The following is a 19,371-nucleotide window of genomic DNA, read 5'->3' as shown; positions in this document are numbered from 1 at the left end:
TAGGAATTTCTTTGTATACACATTTTATGATTTTAATTAATGTTGTGCCTGCCTGGTTTAATAAATTGTTATTGTTGATATTATCTCAATTCTTCAAAGTTTGTTATTACAAGTAGATTGAAAGGAACCTGTTCTGTTACCGCAAAATCGATGTGTCAGGATAGGTAGGGCTAGTTTATACTAGATTTTTTAAAGGAGCATTGCTAAAGCTCACATGATTTCCACCTATCATCTGGCCTAGCAAGTTGCATGATCGTGACTAAAATAATTATTGTTATGTTTCTGAGCAAGCATATCGCGGCCAAACTTAATGATATTAGTTTACCCGGCAACCTCTGACTAGAGATCGGAACTGACCGTTTTGTGTCCGTGAGATCCATGAGCCCGGCCGGCGTGAGACTCTGAGCGACTGCAGGTCCCAATCGAAAGAATAACTCTAATATTAATTATTAAAATATGAAGATTTATAAATAAATTAACACTTATCAACAGATACATTTGAAATGACATATAAGTTATTTTATATTATATTGAAATTGGAGTCAGATCGGTTTTTACCACAGAGTCATTTAAATTGGAACTAAATTGTAACAGTTCTTGAATAACTTCATGTAGAAATCGCTGAGGAGAAGCAGAACACGAGATCCCTTCAACCATACCATTGGATTCCGTTGTTGGGCCTTTGGGTGGTCCTTTACAGTACACACGTGTGGACATTCAGCTTTGGGCTCAGTTTTAGGATACACCTCTTCTCCCACATGCCACACGTAGTAAACGTAAGGCAGAATTTCATTGGATGGCAAGAAAGACCTTCCGCCATTAAAACAGTGACTTTATTGTGCCGTGTGCCATACATGACATGGCAGAAGTAAATTCGAACAATTAATGTTACTGAACAGGGTTTCTGGTGTGTTTCTTAATCTGTTATTTATATCATTATTTAATTCTATTTTTTTACTTAAAGTGAAAACGTTATCATTTTGAACAGAGTTTAATGGACATCAATGATTTCATGCGTGTTGTAAAACGGGAAAGTTCTTGGAAGTGTGGAGAGGGAGGTGAGTTTTGCATGAGGTGCAGTAGTGAAGCCGTACACAACAGTATTGATTTTGGGTGAACTATCCCATTACGTGTGATTGAAATGGTATATTGTTTCTGATCTTCTCTAGTGACTGAAGGTAGATCTGATCCAGTCTCATTTTATTACTTAATTAAAATAAAGGTCATTAAAAGATTACATTTTTTACGTTTTTCTGTATCTTAGCAGGCAAAATATTCAAAATCCACAGTACAGAACATTTAAATGAAGTCAACAGGAGCGGAGGTTTTTGCATAACAAATGACCGAAGTCACTGAAAACAACACATGACCCGTCTGTTTCAGTAGGACATGCTTTTTATCCACTCACAGGCTTACTCAGTACCTCAGTCTCATTGAGACGTGCTGCTTCACACGCCACAGATCCTCATCTACAGCACAACATCCTTTATTCAGTCAAACCATTTTAACCTCTTTGAATATTTAACGGACCTCAGCAACATGGACATCAGAATTTTCCACTGGTTCTCCTCTCTGATTGCAAATGGTAAGTCAACATTTCTTCACAGGGAACCTGACTGTAAGGAATGACTCATTCTTCTCTTCCGCCCCCACTTTCTCATTCTTCAAACACTTCCTGTATTTAAGCCTTACCTGTACCATGTTTACTGAGGAGTATTGTCAATTTATCTGCTTACCAAGCGTCTCACTGGTCATGGTCATGGTTCACGTTCTTGTCCACAGTGGCGGTTCTACATTGAATCACTCCCCGGGCGAGATCCGCTCTGGGTGCCCCCCCATCTACTCCCACCCATCCGAGAGAAAAAAAGCCATGTTTTACCATAACTATATAAGTGTAAGACGAACCTTATATTTCTCAATTGCACAAATCCTTCAACAGAACATTTTAAAAACACAATTCTGCACAAATCAGTATAAGTTATCAGAACTTAAATATACTCTATGTACATAAATGTTGCAACATATGTACATGATGTACATATGTATCATGATGTAACACGACCAGAGAACAACAACATTAAAATATTAGAATAATATACAAATAAAATATAGAATAAATATTCTAAATAGCACAAATCCTTCATCACACAAAAGCAAATCTAATTATTACACTATTGCACTAAGAACAGAAAACACAAACTAAAACCTGACCTTTCTGGCCTTCCTTAATGCAAAATCATCAATAATGTCATCATACGAAATCTGCCCCCTATTGAGTTATTGATACTGATGATAGGAAGGCCAGTGAGCTGTTCTTGAGACATTGTTGACCTCAGGTATGACTTGATCAACTTTTGAAAAGCTCCTCTCTGCTTGAGCCACAGTGACTGGCAGAGTAAGTGTAATCCTGAGAGCAGTCCAAAAGTTGGGGTAGATCTCTGATAGATCCTTATCATGCATAAAAGTGATAAAATTCAAGGAGGCTGATGGTTTTTGATGGCTGACCAGTGACAGAGGATTCTCCAAAATACTTTAGAAGTGCCCATGAATTTGCAATTGAAATTGACATCAAAAGACAGTAGGCTACAGTATAACTCTTATGAATTGCAAATTTAAATAAACATGCCCTTACATGCCAAATGTCTGTCATGACTCATTAGACGCTATATTAATCTAATCTAAGGGAGGAACAATTAGCTCCTTGGTTACTGCCTCGAATTATATTCTTTGTCACGCAACAGAGTTATAGCAAATGTTTGCCTTTGAACACATCCAGACATATGTTAATTTCGTTGGCTAATTACAGGGCCCAACATTAACCCCAATGATGGAAATAAATAATAACTTTACTTGTAACAGTTTTGTTGCAAAGCACAATCTTATGGTGAAATTAGATCTCGTGTTTGTTGAGTTAAGACCGAATTATTGTTGTATAAGCATCATAGCAAGAAGGCTAACAAACGTAAGAGTTAACGTTACCACCCATTAACATTAGCCCTTCATTGATGATGGATAACGTCACCGTAATCATACAGAGAGAACGTAGTTACATACCTTTATCTTTTGCTCCTTTCTCCGCTTCTACTTTGATTTTTTCTTATATTGGGCACCTGACAGCTTAAACCTTTTTCTCTCCATCGCTTTCATGTTTATCTGGCACTCGACAATCAAGACTAAACCACTTCACCTCCACATAATCGTTTTGGATTAACTTTTTTTATTAGCCATTTCACACACAATGCAGAAAAAAATCGTGGAAAAATAGGCCTATGCTTTAAAATTATGAATGAAATGTGCGTTATTTAGAAGAAAGTCAAGGTGTGACTGATTTTAGCCCACTAAATGGGCCCCCCTCCTTGTCCGCTCCATTTGGGAGAGGTGAACTGTCCATCAGGGGATCAGCCCCTCCCCTTTACAGTTTTCACACAGCTTCTGCGCTTCTCAGCAAGCAGGGGCGGCGATTTGCCAATTCCCCACACAGACAGTTATATTATAGATAATAGAAACCTGCTTTGCGGCGCGGATTATTTTTCTTTTTCAAGTGCTTGTGCCGCCCCCCACGTGTCGTGAAAATTTGGCGCCCCGGGCGGCTGCCCGGTTCGCCCGTGCCTAAAACCGCCACTGCTTGTCCAGGATTCTCTTTATGACCGTTTATTGGATTACTCTTTTGGATTACCCTCTTGTTCTGTCGTTTGGTGTGACTGTTACAAAAACACCATCAAAACTTCTGTTTTGTTTGAGGGTTCAAAGTTTGTCATTTGAATAACCAATATTATGTAAAATGTGTGTTTTTGTTGTGGCCACATGCAAATCGAGTTTAAAACGTTGATTTGAACAGTTTAAAATAAAGACGTCCTTTAAAATGCCATGATTATGAATAAAGGTACTAAAGGCAAGTTTGAAGATGATACAGCATTGGAGATCACAAAATAATTCACAGACAATAACGCGAACAATGAATTACAGTTTATAATGGCTCATTAGCACGTTATATTTATATGCGTAAGTATTATTGATATAATTATTGATTATGTTTTATCTCCAAGGTGTGTTAGGTGATGAAGTGAAGTCAGTGTTAGTGACAGAGGGACATTCTGTTACTCTACACACTGATGTCATCAGACAGAGAGATGATCTGATAAAGTGGTATTATGGATCTAAAAACACATTTGTTGCCAGATTCAATGGAAAGGCCGACAGCATCATGTATTCAGATGATGAGAGATTCAGAGACAGAGTGCTGATGAACGATCAGACTGGAGATCTCAACATCACACACATCACATCTCAACACTCTGGACTTTATACACTGAAGATCAGCAGAAACATGAAACCCTTATACAAGAAATTCAACATAACTGTGTATGGTGAGTGTTTTAGAGACTGTCTGTGCACTTCATCATGTGTCCCATCGACTGTATGTATATTGTTTGAACAGATTTAGATTCAGTGCACAAAAACAACAGTTTTGAGAAAACAAGATCACATTTGTTCATTCCTCATAACTGTACAGTGAAACAACAGAATGATTAATAAACACAAACATTCATCCTTTACACATCCCTGTCTTTCTTAACACAAATATAATCAATATTAAACCATCTTTGACACACAGTTCTACAGAAATATTGAAGTAATCCTTCTCTTTCCTATTTCCAGCTGGTCTGTCTGTTCCTGTCATCTCCAGAGTCTCTTCTCAATGTTCTTCATCATCTTCATCATCATGTTGTTGTGTGTTGTGTTCAGTGATGAATGTGTCACATGATGTGAGTGTCTCCTGGTACAAAGGAAAGAGTTTATTGTCCAGCATCAGTGTGTCTGATCTCAACATCAGACTCTCTCTACCTCTGGAGGTGGAATATCAGGATACAAACACATACAGATGTGTGGTCAACAATCCCATCACAAACCTCACACAACATCTACACATCACTAAACTCTGTCACATGTCTTCATGTGAGTCTTGATTGTATATTAAGCTGATCTGAGATGTTCTGTAGTTGGTAATAGACGTGAAGTGTTTGATAAACTTTTAATATTTATCAGTTTGAATATTCACAGAATTTCCTCTCATATGTCAGGAGGTAATGAAAAGAGCTGATTATTCTGTTTCTCTTCATCACTGTAGATTCTCCTGCCCTCCGGTTTATTATAATATCAGTTGTTTTCGTTCTATTGATGATCTGTGTGATCATCATCATCATCAGTGTGTGCATACACCGAAGAGGAGATAAAGGCAAGTCTTACCTTCAGCTTACAGTTTGCAAACAGAAAAAACACATTTCACAACTTTGAAATCAACATTATGAGAGAGTTAATGATCTAATGTCACTTTACTTTCAGCGAGTCTTATGAAAACATCTCAAACTAAAGTATCTGAGATGGATGAAGAAAGCAGTATAAACTCCAGCTGCACGTTTAAAGAAACAGAAGATTCTGATCTAAATGGATCAGCAACATTATTAAATAACATTTATATAAACAATGAAAATAAACTAAACGAGGAAAACTACATGCTAAAAACTCAATGTGTGGAGCAAAATGAATATGTGCAAGTGAATTACAACCAATAAAATAGATTTAAAATGTCTAAGCGTTGTTTTTCCACAATGTATTTTATGACAAAATCGTAATCCAAGAAGCTTTATCTGACTTGATAACATCACAATAAAACCACAGTCAAATCAAGTCCAGCTGGAAGAAATGACTAACCCTGTCCTAACCAGAAGACTAATATATTGTTCATAGAAGATCCTAAATGACATCAGTGTGTGTCACGACCAGGGGCGGACTGACCGGTAGGACATTCGGTCAAAGAATGTTTGCCCCTGGCTGTGACCAGGGACGGACTGGCGGACTTGTTATAAACGCGAATCCACGCAACACAAATGCATTAGTGAGTTGGACACGCATTTACGTAACGCTTTTAGCATAGCTCCAATTACACCAGTAACATGTTATGATATTTTTTCTTTTTAAAACTTGACTCTTCTGTAGTTATATTGTGTACTAAGACAGCCAGTAAATGAGTAAAGAGTTGTGATTTTCTAGGCCGATGTCGTAACATGTCGGCAGCAGGCGTAGTGTTATCACTCAGCGCATGTGGCAATAGGCTAACTTCAGTCAACATATACAAGTTACCAAGCTTGAGACTCATTTCAGACGCTGCGTGATAACACTGCGCCTGCTGCAGCCATGTTACGACAGTAAAAGGGATTTGAAGGATTCGATCCTCATGTTGATCAACAGTTTAGGGCTCTTTAAAGAAACAGTTCACTTCTCCTCTACCTCATGTCTTCATTTCTTCATCTGAACACAACTGGAGTAAAAATCATCAAGTCAATTTATATAAATAAACTGTATATGAATGAAGACTAAATAAAAAATCTATATTGACAATATAATATATTGACATTGTAGTGCACAATAATAACCAGAAGAGGGCGCAGTAGATGTGAAAGTGTCCTGATGACAGACAGGAGAGAGAGGTCAACTCTCAGACGGTCTGATGGATGATGTCATTCTTAAGTGTTGTGGTTCAGGTCTGGTGCTCCAGAATGGTGTTAAATTATGAACTGAAATCTATAAACATTGTTCTGACATAAGAGTCCTTTTGTGTCCAAGTGTGAGAGGACGGAGTGTAGATGAATAGTTTGATCTTCTTTAGTCACGTTTATATGAACTGCACACATAAGCATCTCTAGACCTTCACAAAACAGCGGCACAAATCTCAGGTTTAGATTGACATGTACATACACATTTACCCAAAGCACATTACATTATTTACATACGTTTACTAAACGTTTGATTCTGAGCATTTGGACTTCCTGAGATGTAACCCGTGACCTTGATCTAAACACTGGGCTACAGGAAACACATCTCATTGGTTCTCATAGTCATAAGACACATCACAACCAATGAGATTCAGAAGCTAAGATTTGTGGCCATTTTGTGATATCTGACATTATTTAAACAAAACTGACAGAGCGTTCAAATGTCATTAACATAAACACAAACAGGTTTATATACAGTATGTGTTATTTTAAACATATATGTGACAGTAAACATCAGTGAATGTGTTTCTCTTCACCGTCAGTACAGACACACACACTTTCTGCTCATGACATCATCTCTGATGGTCAGAAATGTTTTAACCTTTGATATGTGACACTTCAGAGACTCTTTCAAACATCAGTATTGTTGAATTCACTGTTTAATTTGATCAGTAAATGAGGAGAAGAAACCTTTCACCAGAACACAACATGCTCACAAACCACAAACACTATCAGATGAGCACTTTGACAACTTGACTTCACAACAGCAGTTACTTCGACGAATCCTTTAAAACATTTATTTGCTCACACATTATACTTCAAGTTGTTACTTTAAACTTTATTGCTTAACTGAAGCTTTAATTAACTTTAGACTCATGAACACAGAAAACAGAGATACAACAAAGACAACCGTTTAAAATATTGTTGAAGAAATATCTCAAGATCATTCTTATATTTATAATATCTGTGATCATCAGTGATTGTTATTCTCATTTACATCTGATGTCATATATGAGAACAGCGACAGTAGCCACACCCACTACAGCAGAGAGGACCAATCGGATCACAGTTTCAGTAGAACCACAACTGAGGACACCAACTGAAGGACAGAAAGAGAAAAGAGACTTTTAACTGATGATGCAGCTGAAATACAAAAAAAGGACAAATTAAGTAACAAATAAACACAGTATCTCACAGAAGAAAGTGCATCACTCACATTTCAGTAAATATTTGAATTTATCTTCATGTGACGTTACTGAAGAAATGACACTGTGCTAAAGTGTAAAGTAGTGTGTGTACAGCTTGTGTAACAGTGTAAATGTGCTGTGCCCTCATGATAACTCAACACACAGACATTCATGTCTAAACCGCTGGCCGCAAAAGTGAGGACACCACTAAGTGAAAATGTCCAATTTGGGCCCAAAGTGTCAATATTTTATGTGGCCGACATTATTATCCAGCACTGGATTAACCCTCTTGATCATGGAGTTCCTCAGCTTCACAGTTTTCCACTTGAGTCCTCTTTCACTCCACCATGACGACATCACTGAGCTGGTGGATGTTAGAGACCTTGCACTCCTTCACCTTCCATTTGAGGATGTCCCACAGATGCCCAATAGGGTTTAGGTCAGGAGACATGCTTGGCCAGTCCATCAACTTTACCCTCAGCTTCTTTTAGGGTGGTTATCATGATGGAATACTGCCCTGCGGCCCGGTCTCGGTAGGGAGGGGATCAAGCTCTGCTTCAGTATATCACAGTACATGTTGACATTCATGAATCCCCAGTGCCGGCAGAACTCATTCAGCTCCAGACCATGACGCTCCCACCACCATGCTTGACTGTAGGTGAGACACACTTGTCTTTGTACTCCTCCCCTGGCTGCCACCACACACGCTCGACACCATCTGAACCAAATAAGTTGATCTTGGTCTCATCAGATCACAGGACATTGTTCCAGTAATCCATGTCCTTTGTCTGCTTGTTTACAGCAAACTATTTGTTGGCTTTCTAGTGCATCATCTTTAGAAGAGACTTCCTTCTGTGACGACAGCCTTGTAGACCAATTTGAAGCAGTGTGGGGCGTATGGTCTGAGCACTGACAGACTGACCCCCCAACCCTTCAACCTCTGCAGCACTTGTAAGTCTATTTCCCAAAGACAACCTCTGGATATGACACTGAGCACGTGCCCTCAACTTCTTTGGTCAACCATGGCGAGGCCTGATCTGAGTGAAACCCGTCCTGTTAAACTGGTGTACTGTCTCAGCCACCGTGCTGCAGTTCAGTTTCAGGGTCTCAGCTAGGGCTGTGGGATATATATCGCCATTCACGCCTTATTATACATGATTAAATCGATTCTGATATTGATATATTTGCACAGTTCTGATTACACCAAATTTAACACACCCGCTCCTCATTCACACCTGAGACCTTATAACACCAAAGAATCACATGACACTAGGGAGGTAAGATGGCTAATTGGGCCCAATTTGGACATTTTCACCTAGGGGTGTACTCTCTTTTGTGGTCAGCGGTGTAGACATGAATGTCTGTGTGTTGAGTTATTTTGAGGGCACAGCACATTTACACTGTTACACAAGCTGTACACACACTACTTTACAATGTAGCACAGTGTCATGTCTTCAGTGTTGTCACATGAAAAGATATAATCAAATATTTACTCAAATGTAAGGGGTGTACTCACTTCTGTGAGATACTGTACATGTGACTCACCTGAACACACTGATGCTGGACAATAAACTCTTTCCTTTGTACCAGGAGACACTCACATCATGTGACACATTCATCACTGAACACAACACACAACAACATGATGATGAAGATGATGAAGAACATTGAGAAGAGACTCTGGAGATGAGAGGAACAGGCTGACCAGCTGAAAAACATTTGAGAATCAAAGTAAATAACAGCAAACCAAATACTCTTTTTTAAATTCTCGTCCAAAGTTTATAATAATCTATGATTTCTTATCACACACAGAATTATTAAACTATGATGACTTTGATGTTTGAAACTTGAAGAAAATTGAGCAACTTCTCATCTCACCATAGACAATCAGATTGAAGTGTCTGATGAGGACAGAAGGTGTTCTGCTGATGTCAAGTTGATAAAGTCCAGTGTGTTGAGTTGTGATGTTTGTCATGATGAGAGATCCAGTCTGATCATCTATCTCTACATGATTCTTCAATCTCTCATTATTAAATTATTCAATATTTGCTTTTCTCTTGATTTCAGCTATAATCTCATCTGGACTCTGAACACCAAACATCCACTAGTTCACGAGTTCACCTTAGCAAATAATTAAAGGGGGGGCAGCGTGGATACGCTGAGAATTTAGTATGCGTATTTGGCGTGCTGTCCGGGGAGAGGGCTCCGGGGTCGGCATTCTCTCCCGACCCCGGAGCGCTCCCCCTTTGTTCGGGGCGAGGGCTCTGGTCTCTGTTTGCCCGTGCCCCGAGCGCTTTCCCCCAAAAATGCGACTGGTGCAGGACAGCAGCCAAAGCAGGGCGTTATTGCCCCCCAAAAATTAGCAAGGTTTACAGCTGTTAGTTGCTGGCCTTCGTTTTGAATAGGGTCCCAGCTGGAGCCTCTGCGGGGTTTTATTTCTGTGGGCTTCTGTGCGGTATGGATACTGGTGTGGTCATTGGAAATGTGGATGAGGCCCCTGTGCGGAAGGTGTATGGGAACCCCTACTGGGACGACGCTACGTCTGAGGCGGTAGAAAGCTACTGCCGGGGCGGCGTTGCTGCGGCGGATTTAGATATAGATAAAAGGGGCCCCGGCTGGGGTAGCACTGCTGCGGTAGTGTAAACAACGGATAAAGGCCCCTGTTGGGGTGGCGTTGCTGCTGCGGTGTGAAAATGTAGATGAGAGACCCCTGCTGGGGTTGCGCTGCTGCTGCAGTGTGGAATATAGGTAGAACCCCTGTTGGGGCGTCAATGCTGGTGCAGTGGGAAATACAGATGAAGGCCCCTGCTGGGGAAGCACTGCTGCTGCAGTGTGAAATATAGATAGAGACCCCTGCTGGGGTGGTACTGCTGCGGCAGTGTGAGATAGAGGCCCCTGCTGAGGCGATACTGCTGCTGCAGTGTGAAATAAAAGCCCCTGCTGGGGCGTCACTGCTGGTGCAGTGGGAAATACAGGTGAAGGCCCCTGCTGGGGAAGCACTGCTGCTGCAGTGTGAAATATAGATAAAGACCCCTGCTGGGGTGGCACTGCTGCTGCGGTGCGAAATACAGGTAAAGGCCCCTGCTGGGGTGGCACTGCTGCTGCAGTGTGAAATAGAGATAAAAGCCCCTGCTGGGGCGTCACTGCTGCTGCAGTGGGAAATACAGGTGAAGGCCCCTGCTGGGGAAGCACTGCTGCTGCAGTGTGAAATATAGATAAAGACCCCTGCTGGGGTGGCACTGCTGCTGCGGTGCGAAATACAGGTAAAGGCCCCTGCTGGGGTGGCACTGCTGCTGCAGTGTGAAATAGAGATAAAAGCCCCTGCTGGGGCGTCACTGATGTTGCGGTGTGAAATGCAGGTGAAAGCCCCCCTGCTGGGGAAGCACTGCTGCTGCAGTGTGAAATATAGGAAAGGACCCCTGCTGGGGTAGCACTGCTGCTGCAGTGTGAGATATGGATAGGGACCCCTGCTGGGGTAGCACTGCTGCGGCAGTGTGGAAAAATAGGAAAAGGCTGTGGTTGTGAGCTGCTGGTGTGTGTGGGGGATTGCCGGCGGGCTGGGGTTAACGGTTTTGGTTGATGAGGGTTCGGTGTGCTTCTTTAATGTGGGAACGATCGGAACGAATGTAGCTTTTGAAAGCTTCTGAAGACCAGCGGCCGAGTGTTTGCATTTGGTGCTGGGAGAGTCCTTTTTTGGGCCGCTGTTGTGGCTGCTCCGATTCTGAAGGAGTGGCTGGAAAAGTTATCGGCTGGGATGCCTGATTGGATCAAGACTAGCTTGAGGTGTTTCTGGAACCAGAAACACGTGGTGGGGCGGTTGAAATCGTCTACGAAGAGAGGGTCGGAGGGGATTAGGGTTTGTGTGCTTCTGAGCTGGAGGTAGGCTTGGAGGGTTTGGTATGGTTGGAGAGCTGATGGTAGATTAAATATGTATATTAGATGGCCTCTCTTTGTTTGGTCTGTCTTACTCTGTTTAATAAAGTAAGATATTGTGTCGTCATCCATTACGGAGAGATCTGAAATGGTGGGGTGGATGTCTGGATTGAATTTGGATGTGATAGTGAGTTCTGAACATCTGAGGAAACCGAAAAAAGCTAATATGAACATGGCGTCCAGTGTGCGGGCAGTGTGCGTGGAGTGGTAGCCTTGGCGGAGAGTGATTATGCACTTAGTTAGTATTTCTAGTGTTATGGGTTTTCTGGGGTCAGGGCGGGAGGGGTTGGCTCTTTGGATGCCTTTGATCAGCATGGAGGTCTGTGAGCTGGCTATTTGGGGTGAAGGTGATCCGAAAATGAGTTTGTGGAAAAATTGTAATCCGCTTAGGTATCCTTTAATGGAACTGGCTTGGAGGTTTTTTGAGGTGTTTAGGTGGGAGATGAATGAGGTGATGGCTAGCATTGAGAAGTCTGGGAATGTTAGGATGAATTTAGCGTGGAACGATTTGAAACATTTCCAAGCTGTGAGATAAGATTGTAGGGTCCTGGGGGAGACTGAGAGGATGATGTGGCTGAGAGAGACGTCAAGGAGGGGCTACGAATAGGGAGGTACTAGGGTGGGGTGTTGGACTGCTTCTGAAACTAGCTGCCTGAACTTCGGCTAATATCTGGTCCGTAATGTTGCTGGCTACGGGAGGAGGTTCCCAGGCTGGTGCGTTCAGGGGGATGGCTATTGGTGTTGCGGAGTGAATGGTGAAGGCGGCACGGGATGTGGTGTGTGGGAACAAAGGGGCGGCTGCTGGAGCCGCGTACGGATGCAGCATCACGCTTTGGGCGGCTCCAGAGCCTGAGGCAATAGGAAATGGAGAGGAAGCTTGAACCTGCGCCTGTGCCTGTAACGGAGGCAGCCTCGCGTTATCAATTGGCAGTGTGGCTGCAGGCCAGTGGCTAGGGTAGGATAGAGTGTTGTGGAATAAGGGGGCGGCTGCTGGCCTGTGGCAATAGGAAAATTGAAAAAGGTTTGGGCCTGCGCCTGTGCCGGAGGCAACCTCGCGGTATCTGAAGGCATTGGGGCTGCAGGCCAGAGGGAAAGTGGGACGGAGGATAGTGGGATAGGGTAGGGAGGGTTGCCGCTGGCGGGCGCGTGCTCGCGCTGCCGTGGTGGTGATGGACCGGCGTGGAGTCGTCGGAGGTGCTGGACTCGGGTGATCCTGCAGCCGGCTGGCTGCTGGTGTCCGCGTGGTCCGGGGCGTGGCTTAGGCTGGCCGAGTGCCGTCCTTGCTTGCTTGGTGAACGGCGCCTCTTCCTAGCCGCGGTTGGAGTAGACGATTCCTGGTGTTGGAGGATTGTGGTGCTGCAGGTCTTGTCAGCGGCTTTTAGTTTTGATGTCGGAGCGGTTGTTAGAACTCCGGGCAGGCTGGAGGTGTATAGGTGGTTTAACTCCGCCTTTGTTGCCTTCTTGGAGAAAGGGATGTCTGCATTTTCTAGAGCCTGTCTCAGGGTTACGACTGTCCATTTCCTCATCTCAGGAATCGAGCGTTGAGCCGAGGTGTAGGAAGAGGCGGAAGAAGCTGCTGATGCCCTGGATGGCGGAGTAGATGACGCCGTGTTGCTTCGTCGTTTTGGGGTGCGACGGATGGTGCGGGAGGGCTGGCGGCCTCTTAGTGTCTCTGTCCTCTTACCCGTAACAGCTTCTTGTCCTGTGCTGGTGCTTTGGTGAGCGGTCGAGTTTTCTGAGGGACCCTGGTCGGCAAAGAAGTCGTTGTTTTCCATTTCAGAATTGTCGATCTCAGACATGCTGCTGTATGCAGCAAAAATCTATGAATGAAGGAGGTAAGGCGGTTTCACGATTTATAGAGCTCGTTCTGGTTTGGAAGGATAAGTGATGTGATTGCTAATGCCGGGCAGCTGCGTGATTTCTGATGCCGTGCAGCTGCTTAATTATTTGCACGTGCTCCTCCCGAACTTTGTTAATAAAACATCATATCACATCATGTGTGTGTAGTTGAGTATCAGTGTGTAGAGTAACATTCTGTCCCTCCTCACTGACACTGACTTCACTTCATCACCAAACACACCTGAACAACAGGATACAAACACATACAGATGTGTGGTCAACAATCCCATCACAAACCTCACACAACATCTACACATCACTCAACTCTGTCACACGTCTTCATGTGAGTCACATGTATGATTATTTGCTTCTAATTTTCCCTTTTTTGTATTTCATACAAAGTCTCTTTTCTCTTTCTGTCCTTCAGTTGGTGTCGTCTGTTGTGGTTTTACTGAAACTGTGATCCGATTGGTCCTCTCTGCTGTAGTGGGTGTGACTGTTGTGGTTGTTCTCATATATGACATCAGATGTAAATGAGAATAACAATCACTGATGATCACAGATATTATAAACAGTGTTGGGTAAGTTACTCTGAAAAACTAATTAATTACTAGTTACTCATTACATATTCAATAATGTAATTAGATTACTGCCAAAATTACTCTGTCCAAAAAGTATTTAGTTACTCATTACTAATTACTTTCTATATCCTACAGCAACCTTGATTAGTTCAGTGATTCAAGGATATACATGAAACGGCTTATTGAATTCATTCAAATAATATTATTAACTTACCAAAGTATTACAAATGTGAGAATTATACATTTAAGCGCAGATTTTGAAGTAAGACTTTGAATTTGAAGTCAATTACACTATTGCACACGCATATATTTAACAAAGTATTTAGTTTAATTACATCAAAAGTAACTGTATTTAAATTACAGAAAACATATGAGTAATCCCTTACTTTACTTTATCAAGGGAAAAGTAATTAAATTATAGTAATTAATAACTTAGTAACTTACACCCAACACTGATTATAAATATAAGAATGATCTTGACATATTTCTTCAACAATATTTTAAACGGTTGTCTTTGTTGTTTCTCTGTTTTCTGTGTTAATAAGTCTAAAGTTATTAAAGCCTCATACAGTGATTTCAGTTGTCCATAAGTTTTGCAATAAAGTTAAAACATGTATAGTGTTTAAGCAAATAAATGTGGTGTTGTAGGAGTCAAAGTGAAAGTGTGGTCAAGTGGTCAAAGTGCTCATCTGATAGTGTTTGTGAGGATGTTGTGTTCTGCTGAAAGATTTCTTGTAGAATGTTCAGATTTGTGGACAAAATATGAATTTGAAGTTGCAAAGAAATGGTCACAAATGTGTAAACTGGCATTTACAAAATACATTGGCAGATACAAATGCATAGCACATATTTACTTGTTTTCATAGATTCAGATTTGAATTGCAACATCTAATAGGCATCTACAACCTCTCAAATCTGTCACTGCAGTATCAAATCTTACTGCCTTGACTTTTGCTACAACTTTCGCAAAAAACTTGATGAAAAACTAACTTGTGCACTTGAAAGCTCGAGAGAAAGAGATGCATTTGATGACGTCATGCGGGTGAGCCACATCGCCCTCTAATGGCAGGAAAATCACAAAAATAATAATCATCCATGAGGCTGTCAAAGATCATCAGAAATCATCAATCAGGCTGTCTGAGAGTTAAACTCTCTCTCTCCTCTCGCCCTCATAAACTTAAAACCTAAAAATGCTAAGTATGTGTACTGCCACACTAAAGAAAGTGTATGTGCAATGCCGTCTGTGCTCCAGTCTTTTGTCTGTATTATTGTTGATTGTAGAGTTTGTCCTCTATTCGTTGTCCATTTATTAGTCCCCCCTTAACTACCCTGCAAAATCCCCCTTCCCACTGCGATGTACAGAAGCTGCTAAATGTTTTTGATTCCTCATGTTCCTCTATTTTGGATTCTGTGGCCTCTGTCAGAAATATCTCCAACAGGGCTAAATCTCATCCATGGTTTAATGTTACAGCTCAGACGGGATTGTAGAAAGAAAAACGATGGAATTTTTATGATCAAAATGATATGCTCAAAACATTTCTGTCAGGTTTTAAAGATAACCCTAGCACAGAATCAGCTCTTTTAATGTTTTGAAGGACATTTTCTTATCATGTGACTCTGGTCACTCTATTGCTCCTATGCTTTTGGATTTAACCCCAGCATTTGACACAATCGAGAATGCAATTCTTATATCACACATTGCTTAAATAGTGCATTAAAGGCACGGCTCTAACCTGGTTTAGGTCATTTCTATCAAACAGAAGCTTTTCTGTTCATTTAGGCCAGACTTGCTCCTCCTCCTCCCCGCTGATGTGTGGAGTCCCTCAAGGGTCCATCCTTGCTCCCATGTTATTTGCCCTGTACATGCTACCACTAGGGTCAATCTTTCGAATACATGGGATATCCTTCCACTTTTTTGCAGATGACATGCAAACTTATCTGCCTGTGCGGAAAAATAATACAACCGCATTGGACCCCCTCGTGATTTGTCTGTATGAGGTTAAAACATGGCTATAACTAACTTTTCAAATTTCAATGAAAGTAAAACCGAGCTTGTCTGGTTTGGGGGACCTTATCTGCTCGAGATGCCTAATTTGATGAACTGTAGACCCGAAGACATTCCCAACTCTTCACAGAATTATATTATAATTTGATATATTTTTATCAGCTTTTCACATTCATTGTCTTCACAAAATGCACATTATACATACATGATCATACGTACATAAGTCAGATTTAGAATTTTTTTAACATAAATCAATAAAACTAACTGAAGAAACGCATAAGAAATAAGAAGTCTAAGGAGGAGTCAGAAAGCTTCCAAAATACCCTTAGGTCATGCTGATGTTAAACTGCTCGAGGGGAAGTAATTGATGGCAGAATTTTCATTTTTGGCCGGAGTTACCCTTAAACGGTCGCCTCATTTGACCGCTTTCAACAAGTTGGCATGATTTATTAGGGTCTTCATGAAATGTCTGGAACATATTTGGCTTAAAAACACTCAATGACTGTGTAAACAAAACCGTTCGTGTTCGCTTCTGTTCATTAGCAAAACATACAGCTTGTCGCACCTATACATACCAACACACATAGTGTATTAACATACGTACAGTTAAACTCCAAGTGTCCATCTGAATTTATGTACATTAAGTTTAACACTGGCTTTGAATGTTCTATTTAGCACGTGACTGACTTAGCTCCCTTCGCAATCAAATGCTAACGTTATCCTCCTATATATATATATATATATATATATATATATATATGCTACATTTATGTCAATTCAGACTGTTGATAAATTTTACTCACATCTGCAGTTTTGTCTCGTTCTATCGGTCTCGATCCCTCTTGAGGAACAACTTTGAAGCTGATCCTGCTTGTACTGTCCCAGGTTGAAAAAGCACTCCGGTGTGAAGTGATTCACACAAACAAACTGGTTTCTACTTATGGTTTTTGAGGGATTTCAACTAAATATAAAATAATCCACTGCTGTCTCCTAGGTTTGGACTCTGTGCAGCGACTACATTGCATGTTGTCCAGGAACTTTAGCCATGACGTCACGTACAGCGCTGTCAATTGTGAAAACAACAATGGCGGAGCACGGTGGGTGGAACCAAATAGAATAAGGGGCGTTAACATTATAATAAAATCTGCTTTGGACATCACAACGGGAACGAAATCTGAACGGCTTGATTTCTCACATGCTTGTAGGGAATGTTACACCTAAACAAACTTACTGGGTTCTTTTTTTTCACGTTTTCTTGGTCACAAGATGCACAGGGGACCAGATTATAGCACTTAAACAAAGAAAAAGAGGGGTTTCCCATATGATGTCACCTTCAAGTATTGGTAAATGCTTGTTAGCAGTTACAAAAAGAACTGTATATAGCTCAAGCCTCTCCTTAGACTAAACCAAAAAATTGCAAAAGGGTAAGGAAGAAAAACAATAAATCAAAATAAATGCATTGTAATGGCAAAAGGACAAGTAAACCGCTGAAATACAAAATGATATAACAGCGGGTACCAAATACATATAAATATCCACATGATAAAAACTATATATAGTAGTTTCCCGTGTTGAACAGTACACCAACTCCCCTCTACAACTAAACAATTGGATGGTGCGGGAACAGAATATAAGAACGCCGACTGACCATGAAGTATAACACAATAACTTTGGATACGTAAATAAACAAACATGTAAACCAAGGATTAAACCTTTAACCTTTATACTTCCTGTAGTATTTATTTCCTCTCCACACCCGTGGAATACTGTATTTTCGCTTTATGATAGAAGTTCACAAACAAATGTTGTGGGGAAATCGATCATCAAATGTTGAGAGAAATCACGAAGACCAACAAGCCAAGTTTCAAGTGTTTCAATCTTTAATTTGTTTGAACAAGTCAAAGAGAGACATACAGAGTTCATCTGAAGATGTCTGACCAATACATATCTGACTCCATCTCTTATACATTATCACGGTTTAAACCAATCATGTTTCACATGACATCACCCATTTCTGCTAGTCCATCCTTTTCTGACCTTCCACAGTTGAACGTCAAGCTCCATATATCAGTATTTAACTGTGGCAAAACCTTTCAAAAGCTTAAAAAGAAATGCACATACATCCATCTTAAAATTCAGCTATATGTCACATTGTCATTTACTACACTGGGCTTAGTGTTTAGTCTGTCTAAAGGGTAAACATGTGCCTAAATCAATATAATAGTGTATTCTGTGACTAGTATCTGTCAGGATTCTCGGGGGGAGACATGGCATGGGAACCCAATTGCAGGCAGACACAGACGGTAGAGGTAACAAGGATGTTTATTTAACATATGAACACTAATAAACAGGCAAAACAAAACCCACGAGGGGGAAAACAGGACAGGAATAATATATAAACTTTAACAACAAACAAGGACACTGACAGACTAAACTACGAAAACAAACACTAGAATATCAACTGACTAAACTAGACTTACTCGATTCAACAGCATACAACTTGATACAAGGAACGATGTGTGACAACAGGTACAGATACAATGCACAAGCACACGACAATGAAACATGAGGACTCTTTATAGGGAACAAACACAGGATAATTAACAAGAAACAGGTGCTGGGGATTAAGCACTCAGGGAAAGCTGACGGGGAGTGAGAGGGGCGGGGCCAAAGACGAGACAGGAGAAGAACCATGTCTTTCCCACATAAAACCATCAGGCAATGCCATGGCTCCACTCGAGACAGGAATAAAACATGACATGATAGTGGAACCATGACAGTATCACATAGTGTCTTCAAAAGTGTGTGTGTGTTATGCTAAGCCGATGTGAGGTCCATATCTGCCTGGTGCCCATCCTATGAGGCCCATAGCCTTTGTTAAGATCAGATGCACTTCTATAACTATCTTAAATGTATGCTTTTATACAAGAACAAAATGTAATATATTTAGAAACTTTAAATGTGGTCTTTTATATAAGAAAACTCAGTAAAATAAAGAAAACTCAGTAATATACTTTAAAATCCACCATAAACCCAGTGATGATCATTTATTTGGCTGCACAAGATGGCGTCGGTGAGCTTTTGTTCATATTCTAATGTGAGTGAGATGTGAGAGGCTTTTGAAGAGATAACTGCTCCTATCACACATAACATCGCATTCATTACAACTTTGTTTCCCATTTAATGCAGAATATATATATATATAGTATATAAACTCACGGAACATATATATATACAACATGTATGTTTGTTTGTGTTTTCCGTGAGTCCTC

The 19,371-nt window shown here is 41.0% G+C and overlaps 1 protein-coding gene across 1 annotated transcript; it reads left to right on the top strand.

Moving 5' to 3' along the window:
* Positions 1-1,539: 1,539 nt before the first annotated feature.
* Positions 1,540-4,967, top strand: LOC130429825 (uncharacterized). Its single transcript, XM_056758643.1, has 3 exons — positions 1,540-1,585; positions 4,047-4,367; positions 4,660-4,967. The coding sequence occupies exons 1-3, from the start codon at positions 1,540-1,542 to the stop codon at positions 4,965-4,967; spliced, it is 675 nt and encodes a 224-aa protein (XP_056614621.1).
* The last annotated feature ends 14,404 nt before the right edge of the window (positions 4,968-19,371 follow it).

The sequence above is a fragment of the Triplophysa dalaica genome, chromosome 10, assembly GCF_015846415.1.
Source record: "Triplophysa dalaica isolate WHDGS20190420 chromosome 10, ASM1584641v1, whole genome shotgun sequence".
NCBI lineage: Eukaryota > Metazoa > Chordata > Actinopteri > Cypriniformes > Nemacheilidae > Triplophysa > Triplophysa dalaica.
The sequence above is the reverse complement of the archived record's forward strand: the minus strand, read 5'-3'. Positions and strand labels throughout refer to the sequence as shown.